This window comes from Apodemus sylvaticus, chromosome 22 (genome assembly GCF_947179515.1).
Source record: "Apodemus sylvaticus chromosome 22, mApoSyl1.1, whole genome shotgun sequence".
Lineage (NCBI taxonomy): Eukaryota > Metazoa > Chordata > Mammalia > Rodentia > Muridae > Apodemus > Apodemus sylvaticus.
The window spans coordinates 56,776,026-56,795,534 of NC_067493.1; the positions used below are offsets into that span (position 1 = coordinate 56,776,026).

At 51.9% G+C, this 19,509-nt stretch overlaps 3 protein-coding genes across 8 annotated transcripts in view; 2 read left to right on the forward strand and 1 right to left on the reverse strand.

The window, feature by feature from the left end:
- Hps4 (HPS4 biogenesis of lysosomal organelles complex 3 subunit 2) overlaps nucleotides 1–14,256 on the reverse strand; it is a 34,751-nt gene extending 20,495 nt beyond the window's left edge. For 4 of the 6 annotated variants that reach the window (XM_052169009.1, XM_052169008.1, XM_052169005.1 and 1 more), the window contains exons 1-5: nucleotides 14,177–14,256; nucleotides 13,363–13,476; nucleotides 12,447–12,944; nucleotides 10,319–10,409; nucleotides 7,838–7,981 (exon numbers count right to left, since the gene is read on the reverse strand). In XM_052169009.1, the coding sequence (XP_052024969.1) occupies nucleotides 7,838–7,981; nucleotides 10,319–10,409; nucleotides 12,447–12,487 (276 nt within the window). In that variant the 5' untranslated portion in view covers nucleotides 12,488–12,944; nucleotides 13,363–13,476; nucleotides 14,177–14,256. Of the gene's footprint in view, nucleotides 1–7,837; nucleotides 7,982–10,318; nucleotides 10,410–12,446; nucleotides 12,945–13,362; nucleotides 13,477–13,556; nucleotides 13,708–13,852; nucleotides 13,932–14,176 lie in introns of those variants that run through there. The other 2 variants (XM_052169006.1, XM_052169007.1) reach the window with 2 other exon arrangements.
- On the forward strand, nucleotides 1,345–3,180 carry LOC127673337 (coiled-coil domain-containing protein 121-like). The gene has a single exon (XM_052169011.1). The coding sequence runs from the start codon at nucleotides 1,345–1,347 to the stop codon at nucleotides 2,782–2,784; it is 1,440 nt and encodes a 479-aa protein (XP_052024971.1). The 3' UTR covers nucleotides 2,785–3,180.
- On the forward strand, nucleotides 14,222–19,508 carry Srrd (SRR1 domain containing). The gene is made up of 7 exons (XM_052169012.1): nucleotides 14,222–14,466; nucleotides 16,297–16,337; nucleotides 17,209–17,432; nucleotides 17,510–17,608; nucleotides 18,459–18,613; nucleotides 18,893–18,938; nucleotides 19,182–19,508. The coding sequence occupies exons 1-7, from the start codon at nucleotides 14,237–14,239 to the stop codon at nucleotides 19,491–19,493; spliced, it is 1,107 nt and encodes a 368-aa protein (XP_052024972.1). The 5' UTR covers nucleotides 14,222–14,236; the 3' UTR covers nucleotides 19,494–19,508.
- Nucleotide 19,509: the final 1 nt, after the last annotated feature.

The following is a 19,509-nucleotide window of genomic DNA, read 5'->3' on the forward strand; positions in this document are numbered from 1 at the left end:
GGATGTGCCATGGTCTGTCGTCTTTGACACAGAAGACGCTGAGCAAAGGTGGTGAGGTCACCTGACGTTCCTGTGCTTCTCCAGGCTCTGCTGACCACAGCCTGCCTGTTCACAGGGGAAAGGTGAGCTGTGTCTTATTCCTCAGAATCAACAGAGCTCCCCCCACCCGTGAGGAACAGTGAGGCAAGTGCATCTGCAGGATGAGGCCTGTATGGTCCCAGTGTTGCTGACCTACGCCAGCACCTCCCAGTGCTGGGACTAGAGGTGTCTGTCCAGTCCTTCCCTCCCCTGTGGCTTCTCCTCTTGGTCTTTCACTCTTTCTTCACCCCACTTTCACATTTCCCAGGCACTGAATTGTTGTCTGCACCCACAGCAGACACACAGCACGGCTGAACTAAGACCCAAACTCGGGTGCAGGGCAAGAGATGAGGTCATTGGTGGCACACAGGGCATCAACTATGCCTGGCCTATCCCGGAAGCCTCCTTGCGCGGCTGCAGAGACAGACCCCTCTCCCTGCTTCCTGCTGCTCCAGCGGGTGGGTCTCCTGCCTAGGAAGCATTGAAACCTCCAGTGCTTCCGCGAGCCAAGAACCCTCTTCCTGGCGAGGAGCTTCCTCAACTGTCCTTCACAGCAGGGAGAGCCAGCCAATGCAGTGGCCATGCTTTGGGGGAGGGGTGCTCCGCTCTGCGCAGCTGCTGTTTGTGGGAGGTTTTCCTCCATGTCCTTTCCTAGGCCTTTTGTTCCACACTCGGGGCCTTCTCAACACTGTAACTGCGGCACCGACGTGGGTAGCCGGCTGTGCAAGTCCCACCCTTCCCATCATGAGGACGCTCATGCCTCAGGGAACCGAGACTGCGTTCAAACTCCAGACTGCAAAGCAAAGCCGAGAACCTGGAGCCTCCAGGCCCTCGGTACCTTCCCTTCTCTCCCAGCCCACACAATGTAGGTCACGGGTGCAAAGGATCTTCGGGGCAGGGCTGAGAAAGCCTGGATGCTGTCAGCCACAGGTGCCAAGCCTCTGAAGCTTCTCTTCCTACTTTTCGGGAAAGCTCCAAGCCCAGGGTCTACCTAGGCCCCGCCCCCTGGCACAAGCCCCGCCCTTCACCAGCCCCGCCCACCAGAGTTAGTGACTAGGCTAACAGTCGGCATTCTGCTCTGCCTGGGCCAAACAGGCCAGTACCTCCAACACTGGAAAGACGTGGGGGAGGTGGTTGCCTGTGACTGTGCAGCCTCGAGGAATGAACAGAAGAGGCTGCTGTAGCCAAGAGAAAGTGCTGAGCTTCTGAGCCCCTGGTAGCAGGATCTGGGAGGGGCAAAGCCCTGCATCCAGAAGGGGAGGAGCTATGGAGACCCAAGGAAGCAGGCGAGGTACCCTTTACCCTCAAAGACAAGAAGGGGGAGCTACCCTTTTGCCCCATAGACAGGAAGGTGGGGCTGTTGGACCACCATTACTTCCTGCAAAGGATGAGCCAGTTCGGATTCGTGAAGACTTCTCTTACAGAGCTTTCCTGACCAGGAAAAAGGCCTTACACGACTTCCGGGTGAGGTGGCCAGAACTAATTCTCCTGGACCAGAAGAAAAAGGAGGAACTTCCCCTAATTGGACAAAGTTCGTCTGATTTGTTCCATGCTCCCAGCAGCTGCTCATCCATGGTCAGCATTACCAGCACAGACCTGGAAACCACTCCCAGTGAGCTCCTGGATCCCACAGCAGGATTTGCTGCCGACTCCAAAGCCCCTCCTTCACAGTCTCCACAGATGATCATTCTCAACAGCTATATGAACCCAGAGTCTCTGACGCGGCTGGAGAAGAAGGTGAGAAGGAAGACCCTGGAGGCCATGACTGAGCTGGAGCAGGAGATGGAAGCAGTTAAGAGGCGGCGGTCAGTGCTCATAAAGGACGTCAAGGACATGCAGATGGCGATTTCATATGAGAAAGCAGACAACAAGCCGTTCCTTGAGTACCTGCGGCAGAAGAATGAGGAGAAACAGAGGAAGTACGACGCCCTGTGGAAAGACTACAACCAGCAGTGTCTGGAGATCGAGGACAGGAGACTGGAGCTGATTTCTGCCTTCACCTCACACACGGAAGACCTCCAGAAGCAGCTGATGCGGAACAGGAAGCTCGAGGCCAGCTTGAAGAAGAAACTGAAGGCCCTGGAGCCCATCGCACAGGTCAGGGAGAGCCAGGAACAAACTATCCAGGCCTTAGAGTTGGAGGAAGCCAGCATAGCACCTGACTTCTCCTTAATGGACCGAGAGGCACACCTTCAGTTCCTGAAGGAAAGGGCTGCCTTGGAGAAGCAGATGGAGGATCTGAACCTGCTGGAGTCTGGAGAGAAAATCACCAGGAAGCTAAAGAAGAAGGCCAAGGCCTTGGACACTGCGGCCAGACAGGCTCACGAGAAGTTCTGGGAGGGTATTAAAGCTGAGAACAGGCAGCTGCAAACACAGCTCCAGCACCTGGACCAGGAATTCCTCAAGCTGGAGGCTGGAAAGGAGAAGCTGGAACGGCGAAAGCAGCGGTGGAAAGAGCAGCAGTGGTACCTGGAGGCTCTGGCCCGGGGGAGGGAGCGCCTGCAGCAGCAAGAGCACCGCCAGCAGCAGCAGCAAGAGCACCGCCAGCAGCAGCAGGAGCACCACCAGCAGCAGCAGGAACACCGCCAGCAGCAGCAGGAGCACCGCCAGCAGCAGCAGGAGCACTACCAACCCAAACCACAGACAGCTCCTCAACCAGCACTGGGACGTCTATTAAGTGCCAGGCCAAAAGCCAGTCCTAAGTAATGGCTGCCATGTCCCAGGAAGCAGACTGGAGTTGAAGCTGGGTCACTACACAAAGAATGACGATGCTCTCTGATAATGCAGAGGGCAGAGGCACCAGGGCACAGAGGGCTGAGCTTCTCAGAGGGGCAGAGGGGCCCTGGGCTGGCCTGTCTCTCAGGCTTGGCTCCCACACAGCAGGGCTGTCCTAACCGAAAGCTTCACAGCCTTGGGACGCTTTGGTCTTCAGAAGCTGTGGCTCCCGTGCTCCCCATGCCTCCCGTGCTCCCTGTTGCATACTTTGGTGCTCAATTCCTGCTCTAGTGTGGGCTTCATGATGACAGGGTGCATTTTGTAATGGGTACTTTGCACACAGTCAGCCCATCTCACAGTAGGAGCATCGGTGTCTTAGATGGGCGCAGGGTGGCATTTGGGGAACTGGGTTCTTTGTATTTGTGTCTGGCTGAGGCTGGATTGTTTACAGAGCTGTGGGTCGTGATGTAGAGTATGGTCCCGTGTTTGGGCCATGCGCTCCTGTGTGACAAAACATAGCCAGCCCCAAGTCTTGGGTATTGATCCAGGCTAGAAGCCTCAGCCTTACATTGTAGAATTTTAGCTTTTACTTGGCTATAATAAAATGAACTCATTTAAAACTGTGCTAAAAAATGAATTGCTGAATGTACCTTTGGCTTACAGAATTATCTTATACAAGAAATGTTATTGAAAAAACAGTTTGGGCTGGAGATGGCTCAGCAGTTAAGAGCACTGACTACTCTTCCAAAGGTCCTAAGTTCAAATCCCAGTAACCACATGGTGGCTCACAACCATCCGTAATGAGATCTGACGCCCTCTTCTGGGGTATCTGAAGACAGCTATAGTGTACTTACATATAATAAATAAATCTTAAAAAAAAGAAAAAAGAAAAAAAAGGGAAAAGAAAAAAGCTTACCTGTGATTATTCAAAATAGTAGTCCGTTTATCATTACACAAAACAAAAGCCTATTTGTGATTATTCAAGATAAAATGTGAAGGTGTCAGAGGGCACAGACAAAGGTCAGAGGGCACAGACAAGCAGAAGGTGGAAGGTCGGGGTGTGACAGGGAAGGACTTTAGATCAGAGTTTCAGTGTTGGTTGTCCATGTTGTTGGGCACAGGACACCTGGAGGCTTTAAGAGGGAATGGCACATTGGCTTTCCCCAGCCTGAGGCCACGGGGTCCAGCAGGTGGCCAAGTCCTTGTGTTTGAAGCTGTTAGACAATTGTCCCCTCGCAATGTCCTTCCAGTTCCCTAGGCAGCGTTTTCCACTGTGTGTGCCGGTCCCGTGGTCAGAGCTGAGCTGCCAAAAACTGAAAGGCTGCTGGCAGGTCACGTGACACTGAGCAGTGCCTCCCCTGCACTTGTCTCACACCCAGTGTGGCAGCTCTAGGGAGACTCTGGTCAGCCCTCCTCATGCCCCCCAGTTTCCTCCATGCCACCCCAAGGGAGCCTCTCCCCAATCGCAGCCATCTGCCTTGCATATGAGGCAGTGAGTGCTGCTCAACAGTTTTATGAGGTAGAGAGAGGTGGACACCACCCCTCATACACAAAGCTGGTATTTCCCTGATCCAAAGCAAACAAGGACATAGGAAAGGAAGAAACAGTCCAATGATTCTCATCAACACAGACAGACATTTCCAAGTCTGGTAAACTGTAGTCAGGAACACAGTGAAAGCTGGGCACGGTGATGCTGGCTGGCCAACCCTTAGTTCCAGCACTCGGGAGGCAGAGGCAGAGGCAGGGGGGCTTCTGTGAGGTTGAGGCCAGCATGGTCTACAAAGGGACTTTGAGGACAGCCAGGGATGTTACACAGAGAAACCCCTGTCTTAAGAAACAAGAACACAGTGAGATCATATGCCAGGACCAAGTGGGCTTCACTACTAGGGTACAAGCTTGGTTCACCAGGCAGAAACAAGTCCAGCTTGTAAGTGTAGGTGTAACTCAGCACTCAGAAAGACTCAAGGCCGAAACTGCACTAAGATCTCAAGTGACATAAAGAAGGCCGTCAACAAAGTTCAGTCTCTCTCTCTCTCTCTCTCTCTCTCTCTCTCTCTCTCTCTCCCTCTCTCTCTTTCTCTCTCTCTCTTGCATGCACACTGAAAGGAACACAGCTCTGCTCAAACAGGCTATAACCAGCAGAGTGGGTCAGGCAGTGTTCCCTGCCAGATGCAGGAGACAGAGGGCAAACTCCTCCACGTCCCCTCAGTCTGGTGCTCAGAGTGTTAGCTAGAGCAGTAAGAGAAAGAAAGGAAAAGTCAGCCAACAGAAAATAAAGAACAAAGACGCCGAGTCACCCATGCTTGCAGATGGCATGGTTCTCCATTCCATCCTCCCTGCAGACTCCAGCAGAGTCTGTTAGACTTGATAAACACCCACTGAGCCAGCATGACACAAAACCAACATACAAAAGAATTGTTTATCTGTGTATCAATAACAAATCTGCTAGGAAAGGAAAAAAATTGGGGAGGAAAACTCCCATTCCTCATAGCTTAAAAACAAACAAACAAACAAACAAACAGCAACAAAAACTCTGTTTGTGGAGGAGCACAGCTAGGGAGGAGGGAGACCGCCACTCAGAAAACTCGCAAACACAGAGGAACCGACGGTAAGAAGCACGGGGATATAGGACGGCCGTCAAGCTCAGGTTACTGCACTTGTGGTGCGAAGCAGTCAGTCCACAGCCAGCACAACCCCCATTAAAATTCAAACAACGTTCCTCACAGAACTCAGAAAAATAATCTTGTCACAGGAAGGCTTGATGTCAAATCACAGCGCAGAGCCGCAGTCAGAAAACCAGCAAGGTGCTGCCACAAAAGCAGACCTGGGGATCAGTCCAAGAACAGAGGGACCAGCAACAAGCCACCACATCCACAGCCACCTCAGCTTGCACAGAGCTCTCAGAGAAGGCAGCTTCCTTAACAAAAGAACACACCTTGGCGGGCAAGATGGCTCAGTGGGTAAAGACTGCCAAGCCTGGGGATGCGAGTTCAATCCTAGAGATCTACATGATGGACAGAGAACCAACATCAGCGAATTGTCCTCTTACCTATACACACCCATCATAGCATGCGAACATGTGCATGAGCACACACACACACACACACACACACACGTTTGAGAGTGAATGAATGAACAGCAACAGGAGTTGATAGAACGTGATATCAGGTGTGGTGGTGCAAGTCTATTATCTAAGCACTTGGGAGACAGAAGCAGATCAGGGGTGATATACACACACAATACACAATGCAACCATAAGTAGTAATGAAACCATGGCATCTGCAGAATGGACGGAAATCAGTATAGTAAGCAAAGTAACGTTTGTAAAGATAAACACTATAGGTTTTCTATAGAGGACTTAGATTTATTTATTTACATTTTCGGAAGGTGGGGGTCACAGCACACATGTGGAGGTCAGAGGACAATTTCCAAGAGTAGGTTCTCTACTGTCCAGATCTTAGGGGTCAAACTTAGGTCATGGGGCTTACTGGCACACACCCTCCCCACTTAGTCATTGCCAGCCCAGGATCTTAAATTTAAATTTTATACTGTGTGTATGTGTGTGTGTGTGGGGGGGGGGGGTGTAAGTCATATATTTTTTAATGAATGGGTGTTCTGTCTGCATGCATGTCTGTATACCATGTACATACCTAGTACTTGAAGGCAGAAAAGGGTGTCAGAGCCACTGGAACTGGAGTCACATATGGTTGTGAGGCACCATGTGGGTGCTGGGAACTGAACTATGTGGCCCTGGCTGTCCTGGAACTCACAGACATCCGCCTCTACTTTCTAAGTGCTGGGATTAAAGGTATGGCTACCACGCTGGGCCAAGGAAAATCCTTAAGGGAGGTTGGAGATAGCAAGTGAGGGAACACAGATATTAACAGCAGGAGCGAAGAAAAGGCCAGCACGCCTGTGCCTGAGGACGCCATGATAGAGCCTGCTGCTGCCTGTGCTGACGTGAGGTACTAGTTTAAAAGTCTTCTTCACCTGAGCCTAGCCCACTGCACCCAGGCCACCCTCCACAGACCCTAAGTACTTTCTGACTCCCCAGTCCTGGGCTGACCTGAAGTGCTCCTTCCTGCTCCCTCCAAGACCTAGCTCAGCTCACACGTGCCCTGCAGATCCTGGGGACTGCCTAGACCTGCAGCGAGCTGCACCTGCCCCGTGAGCCACACCTGCCCCGTAAGCCGCAGATGGCCCACGAGCCACACATGCCTCGTGAGCTGCACCTGCTCTGTGAGCTGCACCCTGCTGAGGCCATGCTGTCACACTGCGTAGTAAACTGTGCTGCCATTACAGGCACCACAGAGATGGAGGGCAGTAGATGACAGCTCTAAGCAAGTGATGCTGCCCCCACCCCCAACCCAGCATTCCTCTCCAAACCCAGGACTCCCAGTCACACTCACAAACTAGCCTGAGCCACTGGGTATGGGACTGGATTCAGGACAGACACTGTCTACCCCAAGAGTCACACTAGCCCACTAGTGCTCACGGTCACCTAACTTAGGACCTAAGCAGGTGCTCAGGGAACTCAGCAGGAGTGCGGGGATGCTGGGTAACCAAACGGGGAAAATCACACTTGACCTCCATCCACACCACCCACGCACAGAAACCCAGGTAGGGTTACAGACACAAAGTTAAAAGCAAAACCAATCAGCTTATTTTTAAATTGAAGACCAAAATAGTAGGCAATAGTTTCTGGGGCTACAGAAGGCACCACCCACAGAAGCTAACCCTGAACAGACACCATCAAAACAGAACACAGCTCATCAAGGACAATAGGCATGCTACAAACAGGGCCTCCATATCCATACGTAAACACATGTACATGCACGCATGTCCAGAGCAGGGCATATCTGAGGTGTACTAGAGAAGGGCTAAGTGTGGCTCAGGGCCAGAGTGCATGCTTGACATGACTGAGGCCCTGGTGGAGGTCTCCCTTGCACCAGAGAGCACTAAGGTCTAAAGAGCAGCTGCGGTCAGGGGAGGAACACATCTTATCATCACAACGCTCCAATACCAGCTCTGCCTTCAGACTTACCCACAGGTAGTCCCCATCCGCCCTGATGGCAAACTTGAGGTTCCGCAGCCGGATGAGCACGGGCGGGGTGCCAGAAAGGTCCCACAGGCAGCGCACGACTCCAGCAAGCTGGCCACAGAGCAGTTCCTGCTGGTCTAACAAGGTCTGTGGGAGAATCAGACGTTTTACCAGATTGTTCTACATCTGCAGCTGTGTGTGTGTGTGTGCGCACATGTGAGCTCTGTGTGCATTCATGTGTGAGTTGGGCACATGCACCGCAGCACCTATGTGGAGGTCAGAGGACCATTTTTGGAAGTTAATTTTCCCTTCCATTGCAGGTTCCACAAGTTTAGTTCAGGCTTCTGCTTTGCCATTTAGTCAGGTGTGTAGGTGTGTAGGTGTGTACATGCATGTGTGTCTGTGTGTGCAGATGTTACAGGGTATTTGAACCTGTTTCTAGCTAGGGTATAGCTCAGGTCCTTAGCTCACATCTTTAATCTCTCTGGCTAGAATACAGACACATCCTTACTACACACCTTTAATCCCAAACAATGAAGGTCAAGCTAGTTTGTAGAAGGAAGCACCCATATTTGAAGTGATGCCTAAATGAGTGGCAGACAAAGTGACGAATCAGAGAAAAGATTTGACAGAACAGGTTATGCCCAACTCTCATGAGAAAAGAGAAGAGAAGCTATTTAAGGGAGATACAGACAATGCAGGAGAAACGAGTACAGTACAGGAATACAGCAGAGCCCATGGAGAACAGAACAGTAGAGTTGAGAGAGAGAGAGAGAGAGAGAGAGAGAGAGAGAGAGAGAGAGAGTAAGTAGAGCAGTCCAGAGGAGAAGGGAGGGTTACCAGGAGAGTTTTACAGACACAGATTGAAGACAGAGCAAGCTAGAAAAGACTGGCCTGGTGCTCTACGCCTGTAATCCTGCTCCTTCCACAAGAAGACCCAAGATTCGAGGGCAGGGACTAGAGAGGTGGCTCATCAGTTCAGAGCGCTTGCTGCTCTTGCAGAGAACACTGGGGCTTGCTCCCCAGTACCATCATGCCCATCTGCAAGCATCTGCCAATCCCAGGAAGTGGCGTCCTCCTCTGCCCTCCTGGGGCTCTAGGCACACACACATGGAGACGGAACACTCACACGCATAAAAGTAAAAACACAACTCAAGAGCAACCTGGGTCACAGGGCAAAATACTCTTTCCAACTCTGCCCCACACGCAAGGAAAACAGGCATGAAGAGTGTGTGCTGGAGCCCTGGGGACTGCTGAGGCGAGCCTTCCTAACAGCTGCCGGGGGATGGGCTGCCGGGGGGATGGGCTGCGGAGAAGCCCACAGTGAACACAGACGGCAAGTCAGGGCTTCTTCAGGGATCTAGAGCCTGCCACGAATGGAAGGTAAAAGGAAATCTGTGAGCAGATGTTACCACGGGGAGGTGACCGTCCCAAACCAGAGCGTGGTACTCTAACACGGCAGCTCAGTGGTCTGCAGACAAGGGGAAGACAGGGTGGCTGGTGTGTGGGGAGTGTCAGAGAAAGGGAGACTCTGCACAGACTAACAAGCAGGCTGTGGGTGTGGTCGGGGTGTCCTGACTAGGGGCTGGGGGAGGAGATAGTGGCAGAGGGATGTCAAAAGGCCAGCACCAGTGCCAGTCCGTGGCTGCAGCACCTGCATGCAGCACTGAGAAGGTCTGTCACTCAGGGTCACTCCATCAGGTGTGACCCCGACACACTAAACACTGGGGGGAGGAAGGGGTGAAATGGCACAATATCTAGAACTTGTTTTAAACTTCTCTAGGAAAAAAAACAATAAGAGGGATCTTAAGGCTCACAGAATTTGCAGCGTTCACAGCTGCCAACCCCAGCACTGGCATGGAGGAGGGATTTGTAATCGCCCCTAGTCTCTGTTTGAATAAAAGCTTTGCTTTTAAAAACAAAGATACTTTTTTTAAAAACATTTATTTATTTTATGGATGTGAGTACCCTGTAGCTGTCTTCAGACACACCAGAAGATGGCGTTGGATCCTATTACAGATAGGTTGTGAGCCACCAAGTGGTTGCTGAGGATTGAACACAGAACCTCTGGCAGAGCAGTCAGTGCTCTAACCACTGAGCCATCTGTAACCATCCAGACCCCTGAGTAAAAGCTTCTTAAAACTTAGCTGATCAAAGACTTTGGAGCCGGACACAGATAAAAAACAAAACCAAACAAACAACAACAACAAAAAACCAAACAAACAAACTCCTAAGGCAAAGAGAGCCAAAAGGAGGCCGAAGGTGCCTGGGAATGAAGACCCAGAAAGAGTGCAGCCTAGAGGAAGGGCCTGTCGTCCCAGCTGCCTCACAGGCTGAGAACTCTGAGAACCTGCCTCAAGACTCAAAAGATAAGTAAAAAGAGGGTTGGGGAGAGAGCAGAGCAGAGCAGAGCATACACGTGGCCCCGCGCGCCATCCCCAACATGTCTTAAAAGAGCTCATGTGTACCAGAGCCCCTGCTTACCTGGGACGGATAGAAGTAGCAGATGCCGGCTCTGGTTGGGTCTCCTTCCCCCTTTACCTTGGAACCATCATACAGGAAAAAGTAGTTCCACCTGGCAAGTGAACAGAACGAAGCCATGGGTCCCCCGCTAGTGGCAATGACAAGCTCATGACGCTTTCTCTCTAGCTCCTGGCTCTGGGAGGGCTTGGTGGTCAGCTGCCAGGAAGAGTCCAGCAGCCACAAGCAGCAGATAAAGCCACTGCCACTGCAGATACGTCTGCGCACAGCCGGCAGCCCATCTGCTGGAGGAGGCAGCTGCTCCTGCAGGAACCGGATCTCCCACTGAGGGCTGCAGTTAGAAATCCTCAATCCTAGCAGCACGAGCACAGCATGCAGCCTGCCGTGCTTTCCTGCTGTGTCCCCAAGTTCTGGTGACACAGTGAACCCCTGGGCTTCTCCCCAGCATGCTGCTGGGAAGCAGTCCTTCTGAGGACTCGTGGACTCCCTTAGCAGATGTGTGTGGAGGGCCTGCAACAGGCATGTTCATCCGGCAGAAGCCTTTGAAAGATGACAGGAAAACACCAAACTCCTCTCGGACTTTTTTTGGGGGGGGGTGGGGGACAGGGTTTCTCTGTGTAACCCTGGCTGTCCTGGAACTTACTCTGTAGAGCAGGCTGTCCTGGAACTCAGAAATCCGCCTGCCTCTGCCTCCCAGAGTGCTGGGATTACAGGTGTGCACCACCACCGCCCGGCTCTTTTTTTTTTTTAGTGTTTTTTATTTATTATATGTAAGTGCATTGTAGCTGTCTTCAAACATACCTGAAGAGAGCATCAGATCCTATTACAGATGGTTGTAAGCTGGTTGATTTTATGGATGTGAGTACCCTGTAGCTGTCTTCAGACACACCAGAAGATGGTGTTGGATCCCATTACAGATGGTTATGAGCCACCATGTGGTTGCTGGGATTTGAACTTAGGACCTCTGGAAGAGCAGTCAGTGCTCTTACCTGCTGAGCCATCTCTCAAGCCCCCTCTTGAACTCTCAAACTTTGCCAGCAGCTTAATCTGGCTTCCTCCCTCCTTTCCGGATTCCTCAGTGTAAAGGAATCTTTCTTCTGAGTTCCCGGCACCTTCTGTACTTTGCTTAAGACCCAGACAGATCTCCCTCTATAGCCCAGGCTGACCCAGACAGATCTCCCTGTAGCCCAGGCTGACCTCAAACTTCCCAGCCTCCTGCTTTTGCCTCCCTGCCAAGTTCTGGGACTACAGCTCAGCCAGGGCTGGCTTGGGAAGACTCTAGCTCTGAGGGAGTCATCGCCCATCTGCACGAGGTGACGTATGCAGAGACTGGGCTTCAGTTGTGCTCTCCGACTCTGAGAGCACACAGACCAGGCCAGAGCAGCCCGCTTCACCTTCCTCATGACAGACACATGTCCCAACATCATCTGACAAGATCCAAGGCTCAGTGTGCAACTGGCCACAGGTTACATGGTGATCAAAAAACATTTGTGAATTTCCAAAGCCCACTGTGGACCACCAGCCACCCGGTCCCCTCCCACACTCTGAAATCACCCCCCTCCTCTGCATACACTATGCCTCAAGGTATTTGGAATGGCTCATGTAATCAATTATTAGGCCTGCTGAGTCTGGCCAAGCCACTGTCGCCTCTCAGGAGCATTTGCTGAATCAGTTATGAAGAAGGACGAAGCTACAGAGGGTGAATGAGGGAACCCAAGTTTCAGGCACACATTGTGTAACAGCCTGAAGAGCCAGACTGGCCAAACCTCAATCTCAGCCATCCTGCCTCTCCGCAGACGCAGACAGACACACCCAGGCGATGATCAAGATTGGTTGCACCCTCCCAGTCATCTGCCTGCAGTGCCTGAGATGGGATTGGCAAGGTGTTCTGGGTTTTGCTTATTTTTTGCTGTACTAGGGATCAAACCCAGGGCCTCTCGCATGCTAGGCGAACACTCTACTGCAGGGCTCTATCCAGCTCAAAACTTGCAAGGTTCAATCACATATGCTCTGGAGAAAAAAATGACTTCCACATTTAACGAGGCTAAGGAGAACAGCAAGACTAGCTGGCTAAGGCTTCCAGTTTACTCAAATAGCCTGGGATTAGCTTTAGGCGGGCCTGGACACTTACCACGCTGCTGATTTTGTCTCTGGGGGAGTGGGGGCGGCCATTTACTCTCCTGATAGCTTCATCCTCCTCATCTGGTATTCTTCCTAGAAGAGCTTCTCTGTCCCCAACTGTGCCCCAGCCCAGTGATACCAGGTGTGGTCAAGTCAAGTGGTTTCTGCCTCTTGTTCACGCTTCAGTCAATACGAAAAGGCAACTTCCCTCCTATGCAGGCTCATTTCCAGAAGTATCTCTGAGAAGCATCACTGAGAAGTCCAGGAGGAAACAGACTAGAGGTGAACTAGGTTAACTCAATAGTCTGTGGTCTGCTTTCAGGAGCACCCATGTACACTGGGACCTGTCCCAACTCCCCTCAGGGAGCTCCACAGCAGGGAGAAGCATACTGGATGGGTGGAGGCAGCTTCCGACAGGATCTCTGACTTTGTACACAGTTCAAAGCCATCCGGTGAGTTCCTTCAAAGGGTCCAAAGTTTCCAGTTCACAAACACCAGTGTCTCAGCTCTGAGGGAAAACAAAGAATCGATTCTTTCAGAAACCCATGACCATGCATGTGACCCACAAGGTTCAATAAATAGTTGATTTCAAAATAGCCTTCAAAGCTTGTGTTTCAGAATAAAAAGAGAGAGGGTAGCAGATACTTCAAAGACCCGTCCTTTTTTTTTTTTTTTTCAGCAGAAAATAGCTTTGCAGAAGGGAAACAAGGCGACGAGTGTAAAAGGTACTGGGTTAGGAACCACACAAATCAAATGGTCCCCAAATTAAGGAACTAGCACCCGGGAGCCTAATCAGAATGTGTGCACCCCTTCAGAGTGCAAGAGAGAACTTTGACAGAGTGCCCTCCATTTAAAACTCCCACCAGGAGAAGACAACTCAGTGTATCATGGAATACTCTGCCAAAAAGAACCTTGGCTTCACTTACTCTGATCCTTCACTCCTCCGAGGGAACTGTCCAGAAACAGGTGGTACAGGCGTTAAAATTAGTATCCACGTGGCTGAAATCTCCTGATAGTCATATTTCACTGTGTGAATAACACTGGGAGGAAACACAAAAAAATGGTTTAATCTTTCCCTTGACAAGCCTTAAGTCATTTTCATGTATAGTCCTAAACCCACTTTTCTGGTTAATTCCTTCAGGGACACGGTCTTCTAAGCTGGCCACAATCTGCTCTCTGTGGAAACACCGTGCGTTAAAGTCTCTTGGGGGGAGCCAGGCATGGTAGTTCATGCTTCTTATCCCAGCGCCGGGGAAGTAAAGACAGGCAGATTGCCGAGTTCCAGGCAAGCTTTGGCTACAAAGCAGGACCCTCTCTTAAAAGTAAGTAAACTCACTTAGAAAGGAGGAAGTGCCCGAGGGGCATCCCCCACGAACCCGAAAAGGCCTAAACATCTGTCATCTCAGCCACACACACCTCGTTTTACAGCGTGCACACACAGGGCGTCTGTGCCACGGGCATCTCAGTCCCTGGAACCCACCCCTCCCATTCCCGGAAGAACTAGCAGTTAGTTCTCAAAGGTCCCGAAGAGGTCAGTGATTGTGTAGGGACCTGAAGAGGCCCTGGAACCCTGAAGGGACACCTCAGCACCCAGGAGGACGGTCCCGGTGCGCGCGGGGACGGAGGGAAGTCCCTCGGTGGTCAGGAGCCGGAACCCTGCGGCCCGATCGCGCGGGTCTCACGCCCACCCGCCCGCCGGGAGCCCGGGCTCCGTCTGATCCACGGGACAGCACCCGATACCTGCGCCCAGTGTCTCCGCGATCACGCGGGGACCCACCTCCCGCCTGTGGGGGCTTGGCGATGACGTATGGTGTGACGCGAGGCTGTGACGTCGGCGGCATGGCGGCCGCTCTGGCGCGCGCTGGTGACGTCAGTGGCATGGCGGCGGTCGCGGCGGCTCTGGAACCTTGGAGCGCGGTGGCTCCGCGGAGGAAGCGCGCGGCGGGGAGACGGCCTCGGCGAGGTGAGGGGCCCCAGGCCGAGCCGGCGGCGGATGGCGAGGCGGTGCTGCGCCGCCTGCGGGAAGCCGAGTAAGTGCAGCGCCGAGAGGCTACTCCAGCCTCAGCCTCCCTAACCTGGAAGTGGGTGTGCCAACCCGCTGGGGAAGGCTGAGTTCCCCTCGGGATGCACTGTAGCTCTCAGCAAAGCTGCCATTCCCATCGCTGCGGTTACGGCAGCTTGTCATTCTGTGCCCCCGTCTGCCATCTTTGAGGTTTCAGCATTATGTAGGGATGCTCAGAGGATTGTGTGATGTGACTGTAAAGCACTCCCTGGCACCTGGTAAGCTCCAGAGCCGAGGTGTACAGTTCATGTTGGCCCGGTGATGACTGTTTTCTTTAGTTCATTGGTTTTGGTTTTATTTATTTAGGCAGGGGAGGAGGGTGTCACGGCACGTGTGTGGAGCTCAAAAGACCACTCTTTTCATTGCATAGGTTAGGATAGTCAAACTTGGTGGCAAGATCCTTTACCCTATAAATCATCGGTTCTGGTTTGGAGGCAGGATCTTGTACTATAGCTTAGGCTAGCCTAGCAGCCCTGGAACCGGAGGAGATCCCGCCTTTGCCTCTTCTAATGCTAGGATTATAGGTGTTGGCCACAGAGCGCATTGGTTATTATCAAGATTGAAAATGGAGGTTGCAGCAAACACGGATGTCAACGTTTGCGTCAATGGTTTTCCTGAGCAGCAGCTGTGTGCACAGACTTTTGCAGCCTACATATCTCACAGCCCTGATGGGATTCTGGGCACTCTTAAGAGAGACACAAAGTTCATTGTTTCAGGCCCAGGCCTTGGTGACTTCAAACCCTATGATTCCACCTCTCCATTATTCTGGACTCTACTTCCTTACATCCATCTCCCCACAGCTTGGTCTGTACCTTCCTACTTACAGGGCTCATAGGCAGTGCCCACCATACACAGGCTATGTCATGTTCTTGCCTTTTCTAGTTGTGGTCTTGCAGGGTTAAGTTAAAAATGTTGGTAGTATTTCAGATGGGTCAGAAGGGTTGTGATGAGGGGGGCAAGTTACACTCGAAAAGTAGTGATGGCCCAGGAGTTATTTCTGAGTATAAATTACTGGCAGTGCGGCTGAGGGGACTGATGGAAGCAAGTGTGGCCCTAAGGTCTTGAAATTAGTGAGCTGAAGATGCCTGGGGCCTGAACTCTCAAGCCACATGCCAGAGAGACTTTGTTTCCTCAGCTGCTTTAGAATCTCCCAGAGTGCCCTGCTTCTCCCAGCACCCTTCCTGGGGAGTGGTCATCATTCCTGAGCAGAGAGAGTCTGATCCTGGACTACCTAGGTTACACAAAGTACCTCAAGGTATCTGGTGCTCCTTTCCCTTGAAGAACGTAGGGCTCCTGGGGGCAGTTCCTCCCCTCCCTAAACATTGCCTCTGGCATATTTAAATCCACTGTTGATTGTTCTGCCCTAGGCTGTGGAAACCTGATGATTTGAATAAAGAGCAGACCAGACTTGGACTTTGTCTTTTTCCCTTTAGAGCTATTTATAGTGGGAAAGCTGTATATTGGGTCCCTGCTGAGTAACTCATTTATTCCTCCCACTACTCTTCCAGTCTTGAGAGGACTTTCCCATCAGAAAGGCTAAGTCCGAGGACTTCCGAGTATTTATTTATTGAACTTCATCTCTGCTGGGGCCAAAGAGGCAGAACAGAACAGACCATCCCTGGGCAACCAGGGCCTCTTGATGGGGGTCCTTACAGTCTACACCCAGGCCATGGGAACGTCATCAGTAGGGGCTGGCTCTGCATTGGAGGGTCCTCCATCCCCCATGCATCTGGCTCATGCTCAGGGCTAAGATGGCTCAAAAGAGAAGGGAAATAAGCAGGCCATGTCTTCTCCACAGGGAGGACCTGCGGATCTCTGATTTCTGCAGTTCAGCACTGGGTGAGTAGGGGAGGGGTGGGGTCTGCCTGAAGGTGGGCAGAGGACTCTCCATCCAAGGACGTTTTGCTTCACGGCCTTGCTTATGATTGGTTCTCATGCTGATTTCCTCTGAGCTGTGTCTTTGGCACTGCCCACTACGGTGGAGGTGGTGGTGTATATATCCTGCACTGTAGTTGTGAGCATTAAGTAAGGCGGGAAGTGCTTGGCTCTCATACAGAAGATAGTAAATGCTACTAGTCATCAAAATGGCTAGATTGTATACAGATCCCACTTTTTTCTTGATAGTGTAGATGTGTTCTCAGTACTGTATGTTCAGCATGGTCCCTAGATATAGACAGGCCATGTTTACACTGTATCACAGGCTCCTGCTTTAATCACTCATTTGAGCCTCACCTGTAGGCTGAAGTCCCCATAGTTGAGATTGTTAAAGGTAGCATCGAGCTACCATCCAAAAAAGTTTTAAGGGTTCTCTTCCCAGCAAGAACTTACAGTTTCTGGAACACCCTTTCCTCACCTGGGGCACCTGTACAAAGATGGCTTTGCCACATCCGTGAACAAAAACAGTTTGCTTAGTGTTGAGACAAATCACTTCTTTCCTTTAGGATGATAACCTAAAAGGAAGGGCAGGATGTGATGTGAGGTCATCCGCATTCAAGAGCACAAACATCTCAGACACATGGCTTTAGATGAGAACCTTTTAACACAGTTTTGGGTTTGGAGATGTAGAGTCCAGGATCCCGCCTCTAGTGGGCCAGACACAGATCTCAGGCAGCTTCACTCTGGGTGTGGAGGGTTGTGGCACTTCTTTCATAGTCCTGGCTCCAGGGATCAGAGTATGCGATGTGACCACATTTGGGGGATGATCTTTCAGAAACCATCACCAAGTGTCTTAGGAAACAGCTGGAGCAACTGCAGCCCCTAACGGAAGCCCTTGGAAGGCTGCACCTTAGCGCACCTCCTAATGTGTTAGGGGAGCCCTTGGCCTCGAGCACCTCCCATGTGAAGTGTGTGTGCTACGGCCTTGGGACCTTCGCTTCCTGCCCCGCTGCTCGGGTCCAGCTTGCGTTTATGCTTCTCCTTTTGGAGAAGTGCCAGGTGAGCTGTCTTCCTCTCCCACCCCTGGCAAATGGTGCATGTGTATCTGGAACTGAAGTATCCTGCTTCCCTTCCAGATCCCCAGAAGCCACTGCTGTGTCTATGACCCTCTGTTCAGTCAGACTGAGGTTTCTGTTCTCACCTCCCTCGGTGTGACTGTCCTCAGTGAGAATGAGGTAGGTGCTTTCATCTCCTCTAGACCACCCGCCTCTGCTAGTGGACAAGCTTTCTGTGACTCAGTGCCCCACCGGCCCTGGCATGCTGGCTTGCGTAGAGCCCGACAGTCAATCCCATTTTGGGCTGTTAAACCATGAAAACTTGAATCGGCAGCATGAACTAATGTGTTAGGCTTGCAAAACCCTTGAGTCCATAGCCTGGAGAGATGGCTCAGCTGTTTAAAAGCACTGACTGCTCTGTCAGAGGAAGATTCCCATGTGGAGGCTCACAGTCAGCTCTAACTCTAGTTCCAGAAGACCTGACGCCTTCTTCTGGCCCCTGCAGGCATCAGGCATGCATATGGAAAACACATAAAAAAAAAAAATTAAAAACCAGACACACACACACATAGGTAGAGCCTTGTGGGTCCCGTCTGGGCTCTGTCTGAGTTCTGGGAATCACTCAGGTGGACTGGCCCGGTTAGGCGGCAAGCACCCTTATCCATCCTGGCATGTGCTCTGAGAGCCATCAGAGGGCCGTGTCCAAGATCACAGGCAGATCCTGTGGAGGCAGCCATAGGACACCAGCGCGCGCTTGTGCCTGACAAGCTGCAGAGAGAGGTGCGGGGCTGGGGGGGGGGGGTGGTGATGGGGAGTTGGGGGGATGGCCAGACAGCCATTAGTTAACAGTGTCCCCTCTGTGGTGAGGATCTGCAGTGATGCAGGGTGCCTGGAAGATCCGGAATGTAGGACATGAGTCCTGGAGTCCTGTATAGATGCCCAGCTTACTTACACTGATACAGCCCAGCCGTGCCACAGAAGAGCTGGGCTTTGCACACGCTCCTTAGCACCCATTCTGCTGACTCCACAGGAAGGCAAGCGCAGTGTCCAGGGCCAGCCCACTGTCTTCTACATGCCACATTGTGGGACAGCTCTATACAACAATTTGCTGTGGAGCAACTGGTCTGCAGATGCCCTGTCCAGGGTGGTCATCATCGGGAACAGTTTCCGAGGCCTCGAGGAGAGGTGAGCCATCAGGAACACACGCCAGACCCATCTGCTGGCAGAACGGCTTCCCCATCCAGCCTAGAGCACTTAAAGGAATCTGCAAACATCCCTCTTCTGGGGGCAGAGGTATTTGGGCAGCCATGCTCCAGTGTGCAGCCGCTCCTGGTCTTCCCAGTGCTGCCTGTGCTGTCCTCCTGTACATCCCTCACCCTTCTGAATTCATCTTATTTTTACCTGTCATAAGCTGAAAAAGAAAACACCCATATACTCCCTAATTGTGTGTGTTTTTATTTGCAGGTTGTTGGCGAGGATTCTGCAGGAGAATTACCCCTACGTTGCAAAGGTGTCTGACAGAATAGCTGGGTCAGGGTGGGGGCCACACTGTCCGTGCATGTTTCTGAGCACAACTAGCTGGTGCTCTGCCAGTGGCCTTCATCTTCGGGCTGAGCCCAGCACTCCCACTGCCCGTGGACTGAAAAGTGCTCACATACAAGTCCCCATTCCTAATTTTCAAGAGGATAGTGGGGTCCCAGGTGAACCAAGAGTGGGGCATACCTAATGCCTGTGTCTGGACCTCTCCACTCAGATTCTGAAAGGCCTGGAGGAGGTCCCACTACCCCAGACTCCCCGGTACATCGACACCTTTAATGACACATCTGTCCACTGGTTCCCGCTACTGAAGCTGGAGGGACTGCCTGGGGACCTGTGGACGTCCCGGGAAGAGCCTGACTACCAGAACTGTGAGGACCTGGAGATCATCAGGAGACCCACAGACCACTCAGCTGGAGTAGCAGGACAGTTCTTGCCATCTGGGCCAGGGGCCATGGTGCACACCACACCAGATCCTTTGCCAGGCCAGGAATACAGGTGGACTGGGGACACTGAGTCTCCCAAATAGAGACATTATTTGTCAG